The 16,042-nt window shown below is 51.3% G+C and overlaps 2 protein-coding genes across 3 annotated transcripts; one reads left to right on the forward strand and one right to left on the reverse strand.

The window, feature by feature from the left end:
- Window positions 1-479: 479 nt before the first annotated feature.
- Window positions 480-15,595, forward strand: LOC134564775 (avidin-like). 2 transcript variants are annotated; one of them, XM_063423937.1, is made up of 4 exons: window positions 480-637; window positions 721-931; window positions 1,279-1,399; window positions 15,452-15,595. In XM_063423937.1, exons 1-4 carry the CDS (start codon window positions 566-568, stop codon window positions 15,492-15,494), a joined length of 447 nt encoding a protein of 148 aa, XP_063280007.1. In that variant the 5' UTR covers window positions 480-565; the 3' UTR covers window positions 15,495-15,595. The 2 variants fall into 2 exon arrangements, with proteins under 2 accessions (XP_063280007.1, XP_063280006.1); XM_063423936.1 differs by lacking the exons at window positions 480-637; window positions 721-931; window positions 1,279-1,399 and adding exons at window positions 14,133-14,291; window positions 14,375-14,588; window positions 15,007-15,127.
- Window positions 2,124-6,059, reverse strand: LOC134563753 (non-lysosomal glucosylceramidase-like). The gene is made up of 7 exons (XM_063421999.1): window positions 5,946-6,059; window positions 5,509-5,611; window positions 4,082-4,235; window positions 3,676-3,801; window positions 3,390-3,574; window positions 2,505-2,609; window positions 2,124-2,217 (listed from the first exon to the last, which is right to left on the reverse strand). The coding sequence occupies exons 1-7, from the start codon at window positions 6,057-6,059 to the stop codon at window positions 2,150-2,152; spliced, it is 855 nt and encodes a 284-aa protein (XP_063278069.1). The 3' UTR covers window positions 2,124-2,149.
- Window positions 15,596-16,042: the final 447 nt, after the last annotated feature.

A 16,042-nucleotide genomic window follows, 5' to 3' on the forward strand; every position in this document is an offset into this window, starting at 1 on the left:
CCAAGGAGCACCCATGAGGTGGGAGAACCCTGATCCCTCTGGACAGTGATGGGGTCTGAGTGGACACAGAGGGAGGTGGCAGGGAGCATGGCCAGGTCAGCAGGTGAGAACAGCATTAAAGATATCACAGAGGACATCTGAGGATGTTAAAAATATTCTGTTAAAACAATATATTTAATCATATAGAAGGGTTAGTTGTGATTATCTGTAGAAAATTGCAATGTTATAGGAGTGTTAATAGTGCTTAAAAATGTATTTTAAATATGTTAGCCATATGCAGCCATAGACACCCCCTGCAAGGAGTTACGGGAATTCCTGTCTTTTTCAGGAAAGTGGAGACTGTCATGCACACCAGTTACACTGACTGGAAGTGTCCCACCCTTCCCATCTGGATTCACTATCAGGGATTTCAACCAAATATGGAAACACCCACACTGCACAAGGCCCTGACCAGAGCTGCCACTCACCCACCTGGCAGCAATAAAAAGGAGAGGGAGCAGGAGCATCAGCAGAGACCTGCAAGGAGCACATCCCCAGGTACATCAGCTGTTTGCCTGCTGCAGAGATGGTGCAAGTATCTCCCTTCCTCCTCGTGCTCTTCCTGGCCCTGGGAGCTCACGGCCTCTCTGCAAAAAAGGTACTGTCAGGGTGGGATGCACAGGGTGGGGTGGGCAGAGGGCTGTGGCTGCAGGCACCAGTGCTGAATTCCCTGCTCTCCAGTGCTCCCTGACTGGGCGCTGGGTCAATGATCTGGGCTCCAACATGACCATCACGAGCATGAATGCAAATGGTGACTTCAGCGGCTCCTACTACACAGCTGTGTCAACCACCCTGGAAAAGATCAAGGTGTCACCACTGCTGGGCTCTCAGCACCTCCCAACTCAGCTGAAGCAGCCCACCTTTGGCTTCACCGTCCATTGGACCTTTTCAGGTGCTTAGTCTTAGCATCCTTGTTGTATCCCCAGACCTTCCTTCTGTCCCTCCCTGCAGTGTCCTTGTTGATTCCCTGCCTTCCCCTGCACTATCCCCACCGCTCTCCCTCTCCCCTCCCTGAGGCTCCCAGTCCCAGGGTGTAGTAGAGGCAGCAGGGTAAAGCCTGCACTGCCTGCCCATTTCCCTGTGACACCCCCAGCCCTCTGAGCCCTACTGCCTGCTTTCCCCACCCCCACTGACCCCAGAGGCCGGGGACAGCACGGGTCTGCTGTCCCCTCTGCTGGGGCAGCCACTGACCTGACACCTTGGCCATGCTCCCCTCCGCCTCCGGTCCTGTCCCCGCAGACTCTATCACGGTTTTCACTGGCCAGTGTTTCGTGGATGATGATGGAAAGGAGGTTTTGAGGACCATGTGGCTGCTGAGATCACACGTGGGCAAACGCGGAGATGACTGGAAAGCCACCAGGTGAGCACTCTGTCCCTGCCCTGCACAGGTCCCCTGTGCACCTCCAAGGGGTTGGGGCTGTCACAAATGAGTGTTTTAGGTCACTAAGGAGTCACTCTCACACATGCTAGCAAAAGCATCTTTAATTTCTGTTTGCAAAAGCGCAACTTAGCGAAGTTCCATGGCAAGGTTCACTTGATTTCTTTGTGCATGGGTAAAACATAGGATGGAAAAAAAAGGTTGGAATCAATTCAGAATGATTTACATGGAGACTGGAGTAAATGTGGGAGGACAAGGGTGCTCGTGCACAGCTTCCCTGGATGTCCTGACAAAGTGCAAATGTTTTGGAAGGATGCAGGGCTGGGCCGGCATTGGGTCACTCCTGTGTCCCACCCTTACATCTCCTCTGTCTGTGTCCCCACAGCGTTGGCTACAACGAATTCAAGCGCCTGGAAAAACACATGGAGTGAGGGTGGTAGCATTGGAGTTTCCAGAGATGACGTAGTGCCAGGCTTGTAGCCCTTCCTCCTGCCTCACCTGCTTCTCCCAATAAAGTTTTGCTGCAAACACACACAGTCTTCGCTCTTTCATGGATCAGTGTACTTGTTCCCCTCCCCCACCATGGCACTCCACTGCCTCTCCTACCCCATCTCTGAAGGTCAGTGTGTGACCCATGATGTGATGCTCCATGTCTTGGACTCCTCTTTGTCAGCCCACCCACCACATGGTGCTCCTTGGGACCCCACCTGGTGCAGGTCAGCAGGACCCTGCTCAGCCTGGAGCAATGGCCTGTGGCCCATCTCCCACGGGGAGTCCGCAAATAGCTGCACGTGTCTGCCCTGCAAGGGACAAGGACAGAGCTGGGAAGACACGGGGCTCCCCCAGGGCAGGCACAGCCAGCTCTGCACCCCAGCATGGCAAGAAGGCACCCCCAGTGCTGGGCACTGACACGCTGAGGCAGCAACATTCCAGGGCTGCAAGCCCTGGGCACAGCAGAGCGGCTGGAGGGGGATGCTGGCTCCATGGCACACATCCCTACAGCAGCAGCAGCTGTCTCACACTCTGCGTCTCTTGCCACGCTGAAGCCCTGAGCAGGGACACGGACAGGGCCTCTGGGGACACTCACCAATGTCATACTGCAGGCTGATCTGCAGCTTGGGCCACAGCATGATGAGAGCAAAGGAGGCGTAGAAATGGACATCGTAGGTGTTGTACATCCGGTACTCCTGGCCTGGCAGGACAGGGCAGAGGGTGAGGGGAAGGAGACTGCCACTGATAGTGGAAAGTTAGAAATAATAATTTCTGTATAAGTTAACTGCGGGTGTTGGGGGGAAGGTAGAAGACGCACGGCTTGAACTTGACACAGCCTGGCCTTGGAATGAGCGTCAGCTTTCTGCAACCCGCTTCATACTATGGTTTTAATTGTATCAAGTGTGACTCCAGCCCAGGAGATAATTGAGAAGCTTTGTTTTAACCAAATCAAGTATAACTCAGGGTAAAGCGTAGGTATGATTTAAGATAGTAACTAAGAAATAGGATAACCAGTATCTAGGGGTAGAGGTTAGTTAACATATGTATAATTTGAAATTATAAAAATCACAAATAATTCTGTATTCTTGGGCACAAGATTTGGGCACTGTATGCCCCTGTGTCCCGCGCGCTCAAATAAAGAACCGCATATGATGGCCTTCGTGTGGTTATATGTTTTCCTACGCTAACACCATGGGGAGGGCAAAGGGGAAAGCTCCTCCCTCCACATGGCCCAGAACAGGGGGATCTCTCCTATTCAGGGGCTCCCATGCCAAGAGGGTTTCATTCTCTACATAGAGCACCAGGGGTCTGGGGAACACTTCATGCCAAATCCCTCAGGGCTGCAAGGGGCTCTCCCGGGAATAGTATTGCTCCCTACACACTGGAGTGTGGAAAACATCCCTAGGGCAGGTTAAAACCACATGGCTACAGTAATGGGATGGGCTGAGTTGGGAGAATCCCTGACATCCTTGTGAGTTACCTTCCAAATAAGCAAACCTTCCGTATTCCCGCAGCACAGGGAGGAGGTGGGAGAGTCCTGCCCCCGCTGGCCCCTGCAGGTCCTCGGCACAGCAATCAGGGGGCACCTCCATCCACACGGTTCCCCCATCCGTCATGAAGTAGAGCTCATTGAAGAGAGCCGACTTGTACCAGGAAGGCAGCTGGCTGTGGAAAGAGGGAAGCTCACCCTCAGAGGCTGAGGTGGTGATGCTCCTGCAGCAGCCAACTCCAGGAGGCCACTGGGAAGGTGCTCTCATCTGCCCTACCTCTTCTCCAGGATGGGATTCTGCCAGGCTTCGATCTTCCTCTCCCACTCCTCGTAGTGTGTCAGGGTGTAATGGGACAGGGGAGGAGCGGCATTGCCTTCACTGCCAAAAAACCGGGTGTACCGCCTGCCAAGTGAGGGTTTGGTGAGCACCCCGTGGGCCCCACCTGGGAGACCCACAGACACCACAGAGGCACACTGGGCTACAGCGAACAGCACAACTCAGCTGCCACTGCAGGGGCCCTGGGGAGCAGGAGCTGGACACAAGGGTCCCCTCCCCGAGCTGGCACAGCCACAGCCACAAGGAGTGCATGCCAAAAGGTCCCCACATGATACACAAGTCCAGAAGGAGGGAAAAGGGGTCTTTGGGGGCATGAGCCAAACACCATTGGAGACAACCCACCTACCTCAAGTGCAGCTTCTCCTTGGAGCCAAAGTGAACACGGGGCATGTCCCAAGCCAGGGCCAACTCCAGTGTCTTGTGCCCATGGGCAGGCACCCTGCAGCTGGCACACACTGCTGCTGCTATCACCTCCCCTTTCTCTGTCGGCCTGCTTTTACCTGCCAGGAAAAATTAAGATATTCTTCAGCAACCAAGGAAGACCAAAGGGAGAGTAAGTGAAGTTCACACACACCTTGAGGGAGAAAAGAGCGGGCATACCAAAGCCCCTGTACAACCTGGAAGTTACAGCCCAGGGCTTCAAGGGATGATGTTGCCACAGAAAAAAAAATACCTTCCATGGCAGGAGCGGTTAAAAGGATTCAGTTATCCAAGAACAGGAACAAATCAGGCAGGAAAAACCACCAGGCACAAATGGAAGCTACAGAGTATCCCATGACTCTGTATCTGCACTGCACTCAGAGACACTGTGACTTTCTAGGGACAGTCATTGTTTCCAGCTTTTTGCAGGGTGCTTGAGCCATACTGGTATTTAAGAAAAGCCCTGAGGTGGCTGGATAATTATATGCTGGTTCTGACATGTGTACAAGGTAAACTCATTAGAGCAACATAAGCACAGATCCTGACTATAATAATGTCTGGCATGCATGAAAGAAAACCACATCCCAATAGCCCAGAGAGCTCTGATTGCATCTAGGCAGGAAGCTTATTTTTCTGGAAGAAAATACATAGTAAACACTTCATTTACACAATTTAAGCCTCAAGAAAACTTGCAAAGACCCAGCATCAATAGTTTGTCAGCATTATCCTTGTTTAAAAATTGACTGCCATTAGGGAAACGGTCACCTTTAATGTCAATAGGAGGTGAGCAGCAAAGGCTGGAGATGCCACTCTGCTTCAAGGCTGCTCCAAACGGAGTGAGCAGAGACGTGAGGATGGATGTAGAATTATCAAAGGAATACCTGAGACATTCAGAGAACTGTTACAGTAGGAAGAGGCCAGCACGTGATGGCAGCACTAAAACCCAAGCACTGATAAAAACTGGCAGGAACAAATCTGACAGGACAAAGCTCATTTATCTGGAAACATGAACTGAGGGAAGGTGGCTGGGTAGCAGGCCTGCTCCCTAGCAGAAATCTCTATTCAGTGTGCAACCAAACAAAGACTAACGAGATACTGGCACATGTAACCAATACCAAACAACAGTCCGGACGTGGAATGAACAGCTTTGGAAGAATCACAGCAAGGACAAGCAATGGGAAGCTTGGAAACAGCCTGAATTTGGGAACAAGCCACAGCATCCTGGAGAGATTTTTACCAGCCAAGGAGGCTGCAGGAAAGAACTCTGCCCTGCCTTGGGTGTCCACAACCAGCATGGCCACCCGTTTCCCCTGCTCCCCCTCCACCCGTCCCACGGAGGATGGAGGGACTCACCGGTGGGTGAATCCAGCCTGCCATCCTGCAGGAGGTCCTGCCACACCTCTCTACCCAATCCCATGGGATTGAATGCCGTGACATGGGTGACGGCCGTGCCAGCCTGGGGAAGGCAAGAGCATCATCAGGGGCTGCTACTTTGGAGGAGAAGACTAATGCTCTCCGCTTCCCAACACCACCACCACGACATGACACTCACTTCCCAGGTGCTGCCCAGCAACTCCAACTCCAAACTTCTTGTCTCGGCTGCTCTCCTGACACCATCCCCAAAGAGGGTGCCCTCAGGGAAGTCATGTCCCCACTCTTGGCATCAGGCAAGCGCTGAGAACCGGTGCCAATGCCAACCCACTGCACCCCCATCCTTCACCAGCTGCCTGCACACAGCCCCCCCACATCCAGCAGGGTGCCCAACCTCCCCAGCAGGGATAGCCCTTTACCTTCTCCCGGGCAGAGATGGCCAGGGTGAAGGGGTTCACGCTTGGGGCTGGCAGCCAGCACGGGCACCGCAGCAGTGCTGAGCCATCCCTTGCTGCAATCCTGAGCTCCCGCATGGCTGCGGGGCTTCCCCTGCCTGGCACCACAGCTGAGCGCAGACACGGGGAAATGTTGGGAATCCCGGCTAACAGGCAGCTCTGCCCTCACGGATGCCGTCATCACCTTACCTTGTAGTCATGGGGGATGACAGGAGAGATCTGCCGGCAGGTTAGCACCACGCTCTGCCCCGGCAGCTCGTAGACCAGCCAGGCGCGGGGGTACAGGGCGTGGTAAAAGGCGTAGCGGCCACAGTAGCCCCAGTTCCAGCCCTGCAGGCTGCTGGGTCTCTCCACGGACAAGACCTGCTGGTAAATTGTCTGCCCCTTGCAGCGCAGGCACACTGTGAACTGTGGAGGAGAGGAGCACATGCAGGGGATGACATGAGCCCTGTGGCAGAGGTCCCAACCGCCCAGGCTGCTGCAGTGACACTCACTGCCCTGCAAGACCCTACCTGATTGGCGATGACTGTTTCATAGTGGTAAAGGCCAGGGTTCAGCTGCCAGCGGCAGAACTCTCCCCACCAACACTTTTCCTTTAAGAACAGCATAAAAAATGTTTGCAACTTTACACGTGTTGTTTGCTGTCTTAAAAACTCCTACATGATTATGTAAGAGGACCAAGACTTGTTCAGGATCCTAGGTTCTGCGGCTGTTTAGTTGCAATGGAAGAATTGGCTGCAGAGTCCTCATGTCTGGTGGGATGACCAGAGCAGCTGCTGGTGCTGCAATACCTTAAAGAGAGAGAGCCAGTGGAGAACCACTGGGTTATTTATACCCCGTGGGCAGTTGTCACAGCAAAGCTTTCTGGTGGACATGGGCAGGCAAAGGCCTGGGATGAGTGAAGGGAGGAGTGGCTTTGTCTGTGGAGGGTGACAAACCACTTCACTGTTGAGAAACCAGAGAGGAGCTTCAGGTGACTTTAGCTGGTCATTCCCTCCTGTGTTTAACCCAGTGAGGGGTTGGGGCTGTGCCTGGGGCTCCAGGCAGGATGTGGCCCAGCCCTCCTGCAGCAATACCCTTTTGGGGAGGAAACAGTAAATGTGGTGCTATCCAGAATCTGGCCGGCCTTCCCCCAGCCTCAGCCTTCTGCTGCTGAAGGTGGCACTTCTCCCTGCTCTCTGGTGAGCTCTGAGCTGACTGGAGGCGGGACTGGTGAATTCCTGTCCTCTGTTATATGACATTTCATGGATTTTTTCCATGTATTTTGATCCATTGCCTGGCTGGCATCACTCCTGTCCGTAACCTCGTTAACGTGGCCTTGCTGGGTGCCCAAGTCAGCAGTGAACAAGTCAGAAATGCAACACAAGAACAGCCTGTGCTCCAGTCGTGAAGCAAGTGTGCCCAACAGCCTCTGCCAGAGAAGGGCACAGCAGCCCTTCACTGATTGCCACAGCAGGCCCTGGGCTGATCTCCAGAGCCACACAGGGGAAAAACCTCTACAGGGATGCTTGGCTTGAGCACAGAGAGAAGGGATTTGCTGCTTTTGCTTTGAGTCCACCAAAGCTCTCTGGCTGGACTGCCCAGCCCCTCAGCAATCCCAGCCTCTGCTTCCCCAGGCTCTGGTGTCACCAGACTGAGAGTAAGTGTCTGGCACGTCCCAAGGCTGTGCTGATGAACTTCACAGCTCATCCATATCTTGCAAGTAGATGCTGTGGTTACTCCATGACTTCTGCAATGATAGTTCTTACCTTTATTGTCAGTAATGAAAGTGTTGCAAATGTTATATTCATTTTCAGCTGTTTGCAGGGAATTTTATTCTCATTGTAGCCCTCACTATGCTGCTGCTCTGCTGCTTTTGGCTTGGCATGCAGGTTTTTTCCATGCTCTGGAGCTGGATAGTTGTTTTTGATTTCTTTTTGTTTACGGCTTTCATTTTCTGTTTCTTTGTTCTCTCTTGCTGTTTTGGTAATAGCTTGCTCAGTGTAGTACTTAAGTCTATTCTGAGAAACACTTTGCATTCTTACCTCAGTTTTTTGATTTTTTTTTTCCTTATAGTCAGGGGGAGTTTTTACTTTTTCCTGGTAATTTTCTGAAATAATTGCTTAATCTGGAAGTACAGCTGACCTCTCAGAAGTCTTTAACTTTCTCTTGAGAGAAAAGTTTCAGGTATCTTCATCTAGACACAGTAAACCACCAGGGGTCATGTGTACCTCAGTCTGACCTCTTCATCCCCAGGCTGCCTCTTCTCTCTCTCCCCCTCTAGGTCACAACTCTTTGCATCATCACCTGATTGCAAAACTGAAAGGATTAAAGTACTTTGTAACTCACTCAGACTAAGCTGTTTTTGTTTTTCCTTGACCTGAAGCTGAAATTTTCTTGTACTTTCTTTCACCCAAATTCCCAACAGTTACATAAACAAACCTAGCAGTATCCACAACATGCACTTTGTAGCTGCAAGATAAATTCTGATGTTTATCAGACTGGCTTGGCCATCATTTTTGCCTTTGGCAGAAAACCACCTCCAGGTGATCCTGGACAGTCCTTTGTCCACCTTTGGCCAGTGCCCTATCTTTTGAAGGCACTGTGATGATTCCTGTAGCTGGTGCAGAAGCTGAGAGAACAGCTCAGTGAAGTAGAAAGTGGGGTCCTCAAATAATCCTTATCCTAAGGAACAAGCGCTGGTAACAAAAAACCAGATGCGGGTGGTCTGGTTGGCCAGGTCTCCAAATCAAAATTTCTAGAGTTGTGAGGGCTTGTCTTGGTTTGGAAAGACAGGTATCTTTCAGGGAAAACTGGAGTTTCCCTTGGAATGGAGAGTGTAATACCTCCTCCCTCCAAGTGATTACAATTTTGCAATTAGGAACTTTCAGGCAAAACTATGGGAATAGGAATAACAGTTGTTTACTAGGAATATTAAAAAAAATACAAATGCTGTAGTGCAAAAAAACAAACAAGCAAACAAACAAAAGTCCTAGAAAAGCCTGACAGAGTCAGAGATACAACCTGACACCCTGTTGTCAGGGCTGGAAGCGGTACAAATAAGTCTTCCTGGAGTAACAGATGTTGTATTGTGAAGTAGAGATGATCCTGTAGAAAAAAAAGGGTTCAGTGCTGGTGAGACAGGTCCAGTCTTCTTCTGAGAATTCAGTGGAAAAACCAGCTAGATTGGTGTTTGGGATTGCAGGTTTTATCCCTGTGGAAAGGCTTTGGCTCCTCGCACTGGGTGGTGCATCCCACAATGGAATGAGGTGATGTTATCAGTCATGTGAGAGGCCTTCAATGGCCCATTCACATGGGATGTCCCTCGGAGGAGGATGGGTGGAGGAAGAGATAAGAAGGCATTGCCTTATCTGGTGTTATGAAAAGAAGGCATCCACTCTCTTCCTCCCCTAGAGTTACAAGAGATAAGGAGCAATATCTCCCAACCGGTTTCAACAGATGAAAATAGAATACACTTTTTTGGTTACATTTTTCAACCCAAGACAGGGCTTTAACCAGGGACTGTGGGAGAGAAACTGATTTTGGAGATGCACTAGCTGGATGAGCTGTCAGCCTCCCCAGGAGGAAGGTGGAATGTAGTTCAACACCAGAGTTGTTCATTCACTCAACTGAGCTGAGCAGAACTTTAAAAAATCTTTTTGGGGAAGGAGGGTTTTTCATTTCCTCCTGTTTTTTTCCTGAGGTGCCATTTGGGGACAACTGACCTGGCAAGCAGTGTTGCCCTTTTCCTCATGAAAAATTTATTTCTGCTCTAGACCGAGCCTGATGGGTCCACATGAGCACCAAGCCCAAAGCCCCCCATCTCTGTGTGCTCAAGGCTCTTACAGCTCTTACAGATGGCAAGTTCCCCAGCCATCCCAAGCTGCAGCTGGTACCTTGTCCAGGGGCACAGGAGACCTCTCTCCTTCAGTCATTGTGCTGGGTAAGGTGGGGATCCGTCCTGCAGGGAAAAAGGGTGTGGGAGAATGTGTGTGTGAGGATATTGAAGTGGTGCACTCAGGCTCGTGGATGCTGTAGTTGTCCTGGGGTGACACTGCACGTACTGACTGGCTCTGCCCCAGGAGGGCCTGTGGCACATACAATCCGAGGGGAGACCCGGCTCCCTGGACGGTGACAATCTGAGCCCAAGAAGCAGGTCCTGGTCTGGTACCATGGCCCCCCTCCCTGTTGGCACCGGGGGCAGGCAGTGGAGCACATTTAAGGGGATAAATCACTTCAGTTCTTAATAAATCTGTCCAGCTGTCTGCTCTCATTTTTCTTCAGTGTCTTCTTTGGCAGAGGACCAAACTAGAAGAGAGAGCTCTTGCGATTCCCCTTTATCTTCCTGAACTAGGCTGGAGGTCTAGGGAGGCAGGGAGGGGACAAGTCCCAATAGTGGTTGTCTCTTGTGGAGTTTTGCTGAAGGGAGCAGGATGTGCCTCATTACCCACCTCCCAGAGGTAATGGCAGTAAAGACCTCATCTTTGCTTTCTTCTCTGCTGCCTGCGAGGCACAGTAAGGCCAGGAGTCAGAAAATGCCTCTGTGGGGAGAAGCTGTGCCAGTGGCCGGCCCTGAACCAAACCCTGTGTCCTTTTGCCCAGGGCTGGGCACCTTGCTTCCTTTTCCTCCTTTCTGTGCCAGCACAGCATTTGACAGTTGCACCAGCCCGGTTAGGGAGCGGTGGAGATTAGGGAAGTCTACTGCCCTTCCTGTTGTGTTCCCAGACAGACAGTGCAGGGAACTGTCAGTTTTGATGTATGCCTTGGCCAGTGCTGTGTCACAGCCCCTGCTCCAGCCTCCCTAAGCCGTGGGACTTGGGTCCTGCAAGTGTGGGGTCAGCATGGCCCCTTTTGTGGCACCAGGGAGCAGTGGCATGAGCACCAGCTGGAACAGCACCTCTCCCTCCCCGGGTAGAACAGAACAGAACAGGGAGTGCTGGCTACTCCTCTATACCAGGAGAAGGTAGTCAACCATACCCACAAAGTCAGCACAGCCAGAGCTGGAAATTCCCATGGTCATAGACTCTGCACCATGGGATGGCATTGGAATGGGGTGGGATGGCATTGTAGGGCACAACAAGAGCATACAGCCTGTTAGACAACATGGCACAGCACAGCCAGGGTGTGCAGCCCTCTAGTCTGCACCTGGGACAGCCCAGCATGGCTTGGCATAGCCACACTCTGCCCCAGAGCTGCCTGTACCTCCCTGGATGCAGCATCACGGGGCACGAGCAGGGCCAGGGGTCCCCGTGGTGGTGGCTGTGCTTGGTGCCTGGGCTCTGCTTGCACTGCTGCCCCAAGCCCACTCGGCCCCTTTTTTATAGCAGAGGGGGCTGAGTCTCCTGCTAAGGGACACCCATGGGGTAGGATAGCACAGTCCTCTCTGGAGATGCACAGGAGACCTGTGCAGGGCAGGGACAGGGAGCTCACCTGATCTTGGATAGAGCTGGACAGAAAAAGAGCATGAAGGACATCACAGGGAGGGCAGCAGAGCTCTGTGATCATCACAGGTAGGGCAGGGCATCTCTGAGGACATCACAGTGAAGGGCAGAAGGGCTCTGAGGTCACCACAGGACTGACTATAAGCTCTTTCTGACCACTTTAGAGCTTAGTGTTCCCTAAGTCCTTACCAGCCTTTAGGATTGGGATGGGAAACAACCTATCCTACTTGTTGTGAGCATTCTTCCCTCACTTGTGTGTCTAAGGAGCTAGTGCATGCAGAGGATCACTGTGGTGGCCCAGAGCTGTCAGTGGGCAACAAATGACCTTTTCTTCACTACCCAGGGGAGTGTTCCTGCAACCACACAGGTAGAGAAATAACAATATCCAGGAAGAACAGGTTGTCCTGGATATAGCACTCCCAGAGCAGCTGTTGTCATCCTCATGTGGCAAAGCCCACAGGTGATGGAAAGGGATGGAGATGGAGTCCCTTAGAGTCACTGTGGCAAGGCTGGTGGGATAGGGATGCCAGCACATCAGTGAGGAACACCTGGGGTTCCCACCTCCATTTTTCTTCTGTTGGCAGCTTCCAACAATAGCAGTGATGTCCCGATCCAGCTGGCAAGGAACAAGGGCAGGCACTGAAGCCAGCACAGCTTCTGGCTGCACTGGTGTTGCTTTGACGCACTAACACTGTTTTTTAGCCCCAGGCAATGTACCTTCCAAAGGTTGGAGTTCAGTCTGTATAAAGGGATATTTCTGGTATCTTCTCCACTCTGGGCTGTATCACCTCAATAAGTCTTGTATCTGACAGGTTCAGCTTTCATCAGCTTCTGCGTGGATGTAGCTGAGGGCTGAGAGGACAGTCTCTAGTCACAGACATTCTGCCTGCACCATTGTTTTTCAAGGCTGACTCAACTCCAGTTTGAGCAGCAAGTTAAATTGTTCATTAACTGTTTCTTAGTATTATTCACCAACTCTTAGTTTTCACAACACCCTGAACATACACGGGTTTTAAACCACAACATTGCTGATTTTTAACGTCTTCAGTGCTTCCTGCTTTGGATTTCTTCCATGCCTGTTGGTTGCCCCCACTTCCTGCTGTGCCAGGGCTCAGGTATGGCATTACAGAATTTAGTCATAATGATGATTGCCAGCTCCAGGCCACTTTGCTCTCTGATCTTTGGAGAGCACAAACCCCATGGAGACACCTCAGCACTCAGCTGAGATCAGTCAAGAAACCTGCCTGCTTGAGCACTGAGCTGGTCCATGAACCTGCAAGATAAGCCACAGGGATTGTTAAGTACAGGAAAAAATAAAGGTTATATGAACAAATAAAGAATATTTTCTCTGTGATGCTAAATAAACCTACATCTGTGAATGAGTTGTGGGCTGCCATCAGCAGCACGGAGACTTTGTGTTGTTCATCCACAGGGTTCCAGCAGGAGCTCCCTGAACCATGGTGGTGATGGAGAAGGGATGATGTCTGCCCCTGCTGTCCCCCACGACCTTCCCAGACTGACCTTATTTGTTATCTCAAACGTTGGCAATGCTCTGGCCAGCACCTGCTTGCCAAAAAACAGTCAGAGCAAATGGCAACTAGATGGGAAAACACACATTATTATGTAGTTGATTTCTGAGACAGCAAACACTGGGACAGGATGTCCAGCAAGCAGCCAGCTCTCTCAACAGGGATCTCCTCCAGGCAGGATGCAACAAGGCTGTAGGGCTCCTGCAGGGAGGAGAGGGGGGTGTGAAGGTGCCAACAGCAGAAATACAATGCTGTCCAGCCCAGATAACAATGAATTTTACTGTCAGAGAGAAACCAGGGCTCAAATGAAATGTAAGAGAAAGCAAAGACTGAGAAAAATAAAAATAAATATTGTTTATTTTTGAGACGTTGCAGAGACCTGCCTTGTCTCCAGTTTACAAAAAATATTATTTTCTGGGGAATAGGCTCCATCAGCTTTTGTTAGGATGACTGGGGGGACTAAAATATGTATTTTAGGAGACTGCCTTGAAAACCATTTAGAAAGGGGTGAGAAGCTCTGGGCTGAATCCATTCACTTCAGCCTCCCTGGCCAGAAACAAGTATAAAAGGAATTATGAAAAGATGTTGCTAGAACTGTCTAAGAATCCCTGTGTAAATACTTTTGTCACTCTTAAAATCCAATGTCCCAGAGATTCAGTAAATGTTTGCTTTTCATTAACCAAATAATTTCCTCCCAACACAAACCAGTTTGTAAAAGCAACAGCTTAACACCCACATAAGACCTTTGTTAGACCCATCAGTATTGGGTGTGGGGGGGTGGGGGTGGAGGGGAAAGCCCAGTCCCAAAAGAATTTGGGTTGTAGGTGGGTTGGCATGAGCATGTCTGGGTGAGGAGGAGCAGGGTGAGGCATATACTCCAGCAAATCCTGAAGTCACCAGGGTTAAGGATCCTCAAGACCTGGCAAAGAACTGATGTGGCAAATGGGTGGCAGAATGGACAACAGCTCCAGAGAGGGGTTTTAGAGAGGGGTTTTCCCCGTTGACCATTTCCCGGCAGTCACTGATCAGCAGGAGCCAGGGCACCACTGCAAGGTGCCAGGGGAGCAAGGAGAGACACTTTCAGCACTCACTTCTGGGAATGTTTGCTGCAATTACCCCCTCGTATGGCTGGGAACCACAGATTTGGAAACACCCAGATTGCGCAATGCCCTGGCCAGAGCTGCCAACCACAGCCCTAGCAGCAATAAAAAGGAGAGGGAGCAGGAGCATCAGCAGAGACCTGCAAGGAGCACATCCCCAGGTACATCAGCTGTTTGCCTGCTGCAGAGATGGTGCAAGTATCTCCCTTCCTCCTCGTGCTCTTCCTGGCCCTGGGAGCTCACGGCCTCTCTGCAAAAAAGGTACTGTCAGGGTGGGATGCACAGGGTGGGGTGGGCAGAGGGCTGTGGCTGCAGGCACCAGTGCTGAATTCCCTGCTCTCCAGTGCTTCCTGACTGGGCGCTGGGTCAATGATCTGGGCTCCAACATGACCATCACGAGCATTAATGCAAATGGTGACTTCACTGGCTCCTACCACACTGCTGTGACAGCCACCTCCAACGAGATCAAGGTGTCACCACTGCAAGGGTCCAAACAGAGGGGCACTAACCAGAAGGGCCAGCCCACCTTTGGCTTCACCGTCAACTGGAGCTTTTCAGGTACTTCTTTCTCAGCCTTGTTATGGTATCCTGGACCTCCCCTGCCCTCTCTGTTTTTCTCTTGAAGTTTTTCTGCACTCCCTGCAGTGTCCTTGTTGATTCCCTGCCTTCCCCTGCACTATCCCCACTGCTCTCCCTCGCCACTCCCTGAGGCTCCCCCATCCTTGTCCCTGGAGCTCCTTGGTTGCTGTCAGCTCCCAGTCCCAGGGTGTAGGAGAGGCAGCAGGGGCTGAAGCCTGTGCTGCCTGCCCATCTCCCTGTGACACCCCCAGCCCTCTGAACCCTACTGCCTGCTTTCCCCATCCCCACTGACCCCAGAGGCCGGGGACAGCATGGGTCTGCTGTCCCCTCTGCTGGGGCAGCCACTGACCTGACACCTTGGCCATGCTCCCCTCCACCTCCTGTCCTGCCCCTGCAGACTCTATCACGGTTTTCACTGGCCAGTGTTTCGTGGATGATGATGGAAAGGAGGTTTTGAGGACCATGTGGCTGCTGAGATCTCATGTGGATGACATCAAAAATGACTGGAAATCCACCAGGTGAGCACTCTGTCCCTGCCCTGCACAGGTCCCCTGTGCACCCCCGAGGGGTTGAGGATATCACAAGAGAGTGGTGTAGGTTGCTTACAGAGCCACTCTCACAGGTGCTGGCAAAAGCAAGTTTAATATCTGTTTTAAAAGCACAACTTAACAAAGTTCCATGGCAAGGTTCACTTGATTTCTTTGTGCATGGGTAAAACACAGGAAAAATACCATTCCCAGGGGTCCTGCCAAGGTGCAAATGCGGTAGGGCAATACAGAGCTGGGTGCCTGTTTGGACACTGTCACATCCCTCCCTTACATCTCCTCCTCTCTGTCCCCCAGGGTCGGCACCAACATCTTCACCCGCCTGCAGCCACAGCAGTAAGAGTGGCAGCGGGGCTCCCCCAGGCTGGCAGCGGTGCCAGGGGTGTGGCCCCTGCTTCCGCAGCACCACTTGCTTCTCCCAATAAAGCTTTGCTGCAAATACTCACGGTCTCCTGTCATGGTGTTGCAAAATGTGGGATAAGTAAAATATTTCCTTAGAAAGGTTTGTTCTTTGATTGGTCATTTTATGCTTTCTAGCCTAATCAACAAGAAAGGAGATTTAGTCTGTGAAACAAGCTCTAAGTTATGTTCAGGTATTGGAAAGAGATTTCTACTACTAGGATTCTACTTGGTAGAATTGCCTTGTTAAGGTTTAGGTCTTGATGGGCTTTAATGATCTCAGACCTGGGTGGAGGTTACAAAACTTGGGATGAACAATATATCACTGGTAACGGACATGAAGAATGCAAAATTTACAGGACATTTGGCAAAACCCCCAAGACAAGAAAAAACTAATAAAGACAACTGGATCAGCAAAAACTCAGTGCTGAATGAGCTCTGACAGGGTAGAAGGTAAATTCTGGCAGGGGCAGATCATGACCCACTGAG

The sequence above is a fragment of the Prinia subflava genome, chromosome Z (assembly GCF_021018805.1).
Source record: "Prinia subflava isolate CZ2003 ecotype Zambia chromosome Z, Cam_Psub_1.2, whole genome shotgun sequence".
Lineage (NCBI taxonomy): Eukaryota > Metazoa > Chordata > Aves > Passeriformes > Cisticolidae > Prinia > Prinia subflava.

What these genes read in the sequence shown, in the direction of transcription:
- LOC134563753 (XM_063421999.1), bottom strand. Translation starts at nt 6,059, where the DNA reads ATGCGGGAGCTCAGGATTGCAGCAAGGGATGGCTCAGCACTGCTGCGG. An exon ending in CAGGCTGGATTCACCCACCG is followed by an intron (nt 4,236 to 5,508) that starts GTGAGTCCCTCC and finishes TTTTCCTGGCAG; the next exon opens with GTAAAAGCAGGCCGACAGAG. An exon ending in AAGGTTTGCTTATTTGGAAG is followed by an intron (nt 2,610 to 3,389) that starts GTAACTCACAAG and finishes CTGTCCTGCCAG; the next exon opens with GCCAGGAGTACCGGATGTAC.
- LOC134564775 (XM_063423936.1), top strand. Translation starts at nt 14,220, where the DNA reads ATGGTGCAAGTATCTCCCTTCCTCCTCGTGCTCTTCCTGGCCCTGGGA. An exon ending in CGTCAACTGGAGCTTTTCAG is followed by an intron (nt 14,589 to 15,006) that starts GTACTTCTTTCT and finishes CTGCCCCTGCAG; the next exon opens with ACTCTATCACGGTTTTCACT. An exon ending in AATGACTGGAAATCCACCAG is followed by an intron (nt 15,128 to 15,451) that starts GTGAGCACTCTG and finishes TCTGTCCCCCAG; the next exon opens with GGTCGGCACCAACATCTTCA.